This window comes from Poecilia formosa, unplaced genomic scaffold (assembly GCF_000485575.1).
Source record: "Poecilia formosa unplaced genomic scaffold, Poecilia_formosa-5.1.2 Scaffold230, whole genome shotgun sequence".
NCBI classification, from domain to species: Eukaryota; Metazoa; Chordata; class Actinopteri; order Cyprinodontiformes; family Poeciliidae; genus Poecilia; species Poecilia formosa.
In genome coordinates, this window is record NW_006800169.1 from 506,918 (window position 1) to 514,346 (window position 7,429).

At 40.2% G+C, this 7,429-nt stretch overlaps 1 protein-coding gene across 2 annotated transcripts in view; it reads left to right on the top strand.

The window, feature by feature from the left end:
• The window catches only part of pkn2a (protein kinase N2a), a 39,151-nt gene that overhangs the window by 17,364 nt on the left and 14,358 nt on the right, over window positions 1-7,429 (top strand). For both annotated transcript variants that reach the window (XM_007568727.2, XM_016680024.1), the window contains exon 4: window positions 5,073-5,227. In XM_007568727.2, the coding sequence (XP_007568789.1) occupies window positions 5,073-5,227 (155 nt within the window). The remainder of the gene's footprint in view (window positions 1-5,072; window positions 5,228-7,429) is intronic.

Sequence of the window (7,429 nt, forward strand, 5' to 3'; positions counted from 1 at the left end):
CTGCTAATATTATCACTATATTCCCATAAATAAACAAAAATTCTTGTGTTATTAAAGAAGTTGGAGGTTAAAAATATAAACATAACACATTTGCCTGTTAATTGGTCTGTCTAAATTGCCCCTAGGTGTGTGTGTGTGTGCGCATGGTTGTGTGTCTGTGTTGCCCTGCGACAGACTGGCGACCTGTCCAGGATGTACCCCGCCTCTCGCCCGGAACGTTAGCTGGAGATAGGCACCAGCACCCCTCCCGGCCCCACTGAGGGACAAGGGTGTTCAGAAAATGGATGGATATATATATATATGTCGTCTATAGGCGCGTTAACTCAGCGAAACTTAGAAATGTAGGTATTAATTTCGTTCTATGATCCACAGCAATATATATATGTCCAAATGTGAATTAAAAGAAATTTTTTTTTTTTTTTTTTTTACAAAACTCTACTCTTTCTGAAACTCCACCTTCAGGAGGTCATCACAGCATGGTTCCTCTATTAACCCTTTAACAACGTTTTTACCAGCATTGCACTGAGAAGTAGCTCCTAGTTCAGTAGATATCCAGTTCAACCGGTTGTTTGAAATTGCTGTTGGTTAGTCTGAAGGAGCTCAGAGGGGAAGAGGGGCTCTAGGAGACGGAAGTTTGGAAATTGCACCTTGAAGGTAGAGCTAGGTCCAACCAGACTTTTTGCACAAGTGATTGGTTGCCACGGGAGATTATTTCTCAAACATGCATGAAAGAATCAAAACAACACTCCAGGTATGTTTTTGATGAGGGAATAACATTATAAAATGATGTAAAGCTAAACAAAATTCTTGGTTTTACATGATACTGCCACTTTACATGGTGAACTAAAACAAAAGCAGTAGAACCTTAATTGAAATATGTCAGGTTTACTTTGGGCTCAGGCCTCTAATCAAAGTTAATGAGTTGAATCTGATTGGCCTTGGACATAATGCCTATTAGGCCCAATCTAAATAATGTGTGTGTGTTTGAGGAGAGGAACCTTGTTGACGTCTGAATGGCTGTCTTAAGTAGGAACAAATTTAGCTTGACTCTGTGACCTCCTATCTGATGAACTTGGGCATTCTGGATAAGTGACGTGGCACCAGTGGAATGTTTCTGGCCATCACAGAGTGACCGAGGGAGGGTGTCTGAATGTTGCTGAGCTCCTCAGACCTGAAACCGCATCTGGAATCATGCTAGGCTCTGGAACGCGTGAGGAACATCACTCGCTTCTAGAATTAATAAAAATGACTTTCTCTGTTGACCAGAGTGTTCATTGCTGAAGGGTCTCTGGCTTTTCTTCACCTCTCAGCTGAAGCCAGAAATAGACTGGCTGGGAAGCAGTGGCTTTGATGAAGAACCACCAATCAGATTTCCCCAGTCACATCTGCTCTCTTTTCTAAGGGGAATTCCAACACTCAGAGCTGATCCACTCTCTAACCTTCAATCATATTTCATCTCCATGGAGACAAACCCAGCATGGTTTCAGGTCTGAGTTGCCCAGTGATGATGTCATTGCTTAGGGAACCGTATTAGTCATGTTTGCCTTCCTATCAGACGCAGGCCGGGTTAATATGTGGGAGGGTTCCCCTTTGTCAGTGGTCCAGCGGTGACATCAGCCCTGCAGCTATTCAGGAGCTCACTGTGTCGTTCCACGGCCCACTCTCTGGGTGGGGGTCACTGAATTCCTGGTGGGAAACGACCTGAGCCATACCACACCCCCCACAGAGAGAAGCAAGTCCCAATCGTAAACTGGACAGCAGACTCAGCTCTTCTACACGTGTTGTAGTGTGCCATCACCGCTGACATAACATGAGCTCACTGCTAACGCTGCTGTTACAGATGCACTGATTGATGATTTGTGGCCAGTTTCTGATTTCTGTAGTGTAATCTACAGAAAAGCATAAATCATTCCTAATGCTGCTAAAAATATTCCTTACATTAATGTGAAACAGCAACGTCATATTGTTGCATGAAGTTGAAACTTGAGAGATGTGACTGTAAGGTAAACTCTTGATTTTTTTTTTAAAGAACAGCATTATGTAAAATCAGCTGTGTTAAGCTTTACATCATATTCTGATGTTATTCTCTCATCAAAAACATACCAGGAGTGTTGCCTTGATTCTTTGATAAATGTTTGAGGAAATCCTTTAATCTCGCATGGCAGTCATTCAGCTGTGCAAAAAGCCTGGTTGGACCTAATGCCGCCTTCAAGACGCAGCTAATCCACCATCACCCTCATTTCTCCCACCCAGCTCCTTCAGACTAGCCAGCAGCAATTAGCAAATACCTGGCAGGATTGTGCATCTGCTGAGTTTATTATATGAGCTACTTCTCAGTGCAATCCTGGTAAAAACCTTGTTCAACTTCCTGAAGGCACAATTTCAGTAAGACCAGGAGTTCTTAGAGACAGAGGCCCAATTTCAAGACATTAAATTACGAAGTCAAATTTCTTTTAAGTTATATTTGATATATGAATCATTTTTATAGCAACTGAAAATAACATAGTTACTTGATTGTGCTATAAAATGGCACTATGTGCCTAGAAAATGTATAATACTGTCCCTTTAAGTATTTTCAGCAAAAAAGTAACTGATTAATGATGCATTGTCTTGACAACATGGATTTTAGACACATTCAAACATTATTGTTACTTTTTATAAGTGTTTATTGGAAACACTAATTTATGACTCGATCTCTTTTCATGTTTAATTATTGTACATAGGCACATACATTTCTTTTTGAAAATGGAGTCAAAACATTGTAGCAAAATGTGATTTAAACCATTTTGATCTATTGTTTTACTTATTTCTTTTAGCAGCAATAAACTCATAACATATATTTTGATACATATTATTATTATTACTATTATTGTTAATAGTAATAATCATAATAATAGATAATACATCTGACAGAACATTCAATATATAGAATATTCACTGAACTCTGATTGCATGACATTCTGGGGGATACAGGCAGAGGAAGGACGTTAACCGCTCAACCTCTAAAGGCCAGCCAAGTTAGCTTGGTGGCATCAACTAACTCACTCTGTGATTACCTTGCAACAAGCTGTAGGATAACTTGTGCAGCAGCAGTTTCATGTTTTGCCACCGTGCCTCATAACTTCTTAAAAATAGGAAAACCAATGGCGAAAACTGGACAAAAAATGAAAGGTCACACCACCACTTTGCCAGTATTTCAGATATTTAAAACAAATAAAAACCTACCAATAATAATCAATATCAAGTGATATGAAACACTTATATCGTGATATGTTTTTCAGCCCTACTTTCTTTAACAAATACTCTATATTTACTGATTCCACACCAAACAGTGTTGGTGTGAGCATGATCTAGTCATGCTTACATATGTTGTGTTCACTGATGAGAAAAAGATCTGATTCCTGAGTTCATTTTTCAGTTCATTTCTACTTTCTATGCACCAAACATTTAGAATATTTATTTAGCTTTAGGCCCCTCTAACATCCCCAACTTACTTTCTAGTCTCTGTGTCCTCTTCTCCCGTTAAACAGAAAGCACCAATGCCAATCCTCCCCAGCCTATTAAAGGTCATTACGTGACTCATGTAGTATTTTGGTTGAATGAATCACGTGCTTCCATTCTGCTCTCATCCACAGGTGTTCAACAGAAAACATTACACAGTATTTACTGAAACACCCGAAGCATGAGTCATACATTTTCTTGTTTCTGTCAGCATCTTGGAGCTGTTTTTTTTTCTTTTTTTATCTTTTCTGTTTTCAGTGGAAATAGGCATATTTAGGAGATATTAAAGAACCCATTGATTTATCACTGTTATTTGTTCATATTTGCAGACATCAGGGCTCTGTCTGCATGTTCTCACCAAGCAGTGCGGATGCCTGCAAGCATTTCAACAAACTGCATTAAAGGGCCAGTATGATGTAAAATCGTTGTTTTTTTAACTTTGCATCATGCAAATAACTATTTTTCCCCTCATCAAAAACATACCTGGAGTGTTGCCTTGATTCTTTCATGAATGGTTGAGCAATCCTTTAATCTCCAAGACAACCATTGAGTTGTGCAAAATGCCTGGCTGGACTTAGCTCCGCCTTCAAGGACCAAGCTCCTCCTTGGAGCTGCAGTTTCTAAGCTTCCCAGCTTCTGCCACACAGAGCAGCTCTTCCCCCACTCAGCTCCTTCAGACTAGCTAGTAGCAATTAGCAAACACCTGGTGGAACTGCTCATCTGCTGAGATCATCATACATGCTTCTTCTCAGTTCAGTGCTGGTGAAAAGGTTCAAATTTCTGAAGGCAGAGTTTTAGAAAGAGCAGGAGTTTTTAAAGAGACAGAGGTCCAATTTTAAGGCATTCATTTACCAAGTCAAAATTCTTTTAAGTCATATTTGATATATGTAGCATTTTTATTAGAGGTGTGCCGATCGATCGACCACCGATCATAATCGGTCGATTTCCGTGAAAAAGTGTATGATCGGTGATCGCCGATTACTGTTTCTTGTTACTAATCACCAAAACCGATCACCTGTATCTCACGTTGCAGCCTTCGTGTGCAGCTGATCTCCTCTTTCCTTCACACTGCACATCCGCACGGCAAAAAGTCCTGTAGTGTGGAACAATAATGCTCTGAGAGTGAATGGGGATGCTTGCATGTTGTGCACCTCGGGGGTGAAGCACGTCAAAATGTATCAACACAACAAATCTAATATGGCATTTAAAAAAAACAAGCACTTGACGGAGTTTGGCTACATTGAGGCTCAATGCAGGAAAAAAAGGTCATCCAGAGCCAGATAGCAGGTAAAGCAGCGCACAACTACCAACACTTGGTATCGGAATCGGCAGCAAAAAACCTGATGTTCCTCATTTTTAAAGCAACTGAAAATAACATAGTTACTTGATTGTGCTCTAACATGACACTATGTACCTGGAAAATACATCATACTGGCTCTTTAAACTGCAAACAAAAGTAGATCATGAAGCATCAGTCATTTTGAACAACTTCATGGTTGCTATACTGTCAAAATCCCAGTAAGTCTCTGTACAGCTGACCGTATGTTTCACCCTTTTTTGTCTCTTTCTAGAGTGCCCTTTAACCCCCGATACTCCAAGCAGTGAAGCGAGAACGTGCACAAGCAACAGCCGCCTGGCAGCTTTAAAACGGCAGAATGACATCGAACTGAAGGTGAAACAGGGAGCCGAGAACATGATTCAGATGTACTCCAACGGCTCCTCCAAGGTGAGCACAGCACCAGAGGAGCAGGACTCACTCGACTTTCAGGTTTTTGCTGAGTCATGACAGGATGTCAGCGTGAGTGAGATTGAGACGTCACCATTGTTCTCATTCTGGCCAGTTGGAATAAGGTTACACGTTACGAAGTAATAGCTGCCGCTGAGAGATTTCAGCTTCGTCAGAAGGGTTCTTACCCCAGCTGCTGTTTTAGCTGCCACTTTTAAAAAGGCTTGGAAAACTTGGGCACATGAAACACAAAGTTTGCCGAAGCTTGTCACTGGTGTCCAAACCTTTATCCCACTGGGTAAAATCAGCAATTTAGAGGTACTACAGGCATAAAAACAAAAATTTTAAATATATTGAACACACACAAAAAAAGAATTTTATGTAAGAAAGTAGTCAAAAAAATTGTAAATCATAGATCCAAAACATAAAAAGAGGTTCTGTTTTTTGCCCTTAGAAAAAAGATATAGTCTGTCAATTTTTTGGGGCTGATTGGTCCAGTTTGTCTTTCTTGTTCAATTCTGATGAACATTATCAGGATATGGGGCACTCTGCTTTGGAATGAGCCTCTGGTTGTCACAGGAAAGCAAAAACAGACAGATGAGGCACCTGGTGAAGGCGGGGCCATCAGTGACAGAAACATAAGCTGGTAAATTTAACTCATGATGCCCCCTGAACTTTTAAATGATAGATCTGTCTCTCCAGTGTGTTTCAGCCACTTAAAGAAGAGCTCAGAATTTGAACTGAAAGCAGAAACTCTTAAACGTGACTTGAAACCCAGTCTGTGACATGGCAGCTTGTTCAGGGGGAACGTGAGAAGGCGCTGACACATACTGTGCTACACACACACAGCTGTTTGTTTCCAAAGCTGGATTGTCTCTTTCCCTGCACAGAGGGAGGACAGACTATTATTTAGGAGGGAGGTGTGTAGCATGAGGCTTCAGGTAATAACAGCGGGAACACTCACAACGTCTCATGTTCATCAGAACTGCTGTCTGATGTTTAACTGTAAAACATGACCCCTGTATTACAGATCGTTTCTTATTTTACTCGGTTTTTCTAAAAAGTGTTAATTTGCCTTTGATTGAATTTGATTGCTCCTTTGATGTAATACAGAGATTCACCCAGAAAATGTTCACCTTTGTATTTCATTAGTGACGCCACCGACACTCTTCATTGTAAAAGTTATTGAGGAAAGTCCACACTATTTCTGATCTCAATGAGGAAGATGGGGGAAGCTTTTTCTTTTTTTTTTTTTCTTTTTTTTTTGTTCAGTGGTAAAAAAAAAAAAGAAGAAAAAGGAAACTGGTGTGCATCTTATTTTTGACCAAGTTGTTCTCCAAATTAATCATTATTGTTGTCCACATTAGAGCTTAAGCAATGAATCAAATTTATCATGATTAGTCAATTATTGAAATAATTGCCAGCTAATTTAATCAGCAGTAATTAAAACTAAATTGTAAAAAAAACAAAAAAAACAAAAAAACAACATTCATTTAGCACTCAAGATAAAAATAAAAACTTCTTTGTCAAATTCTTAGAAAACCCCCGCTTGCTACAAATGTTCACACAAATAATCATTTCATTTTAGGGAACTATATGTTTATTTTCTTATTTAACAAAAGGAAATGAGTTAGTTTTACATTTTTGTGGATTTTTAATATTGTACACAATAGGCTGAAATGGTTAAATTAAAAATCTGGAGAACTTGCCAATTTTTTATCCAATAAATCAATTAAACGTTAGAATATAACTGTTTGCTCGTCCACATGAACGTTGTTTTCAAACAAGAGGAACATTTGTCGGCCTGCAGGTCATAATCAGGCCTTAGTATTGTTACCGGACTCCCAGCGTCTGTTTGGGGGGTATCTCTGTGTGTGTGCGTCCGTGTGTGTGTGTGTGAGAGGGGATGTGGGGCGGGGGGGTTGCATTTTGTGAACCTCCCCACTCCTCTCACCCTCTTCCACCTCCAACCAGACAGAGGCAGCCGTTCCGTTGGAAATAGTCCTGATGTCAGAGAGGAAATGCCTGCTGGATGGAGGACCTTCCTGCACACGCAGCCGTCAACAAGCAGCACTTAAACGTCACAGGAATTTGGGGTGGAGTGGGCTTTGTTCACGCTGAGTGTGTGAATGTGTATGTGTGTGTGTGCGTGTGTGTGTGCGTGTGTGTGTGTGTGTGTGTGTGTGTGTGTGTGTGTGTGTG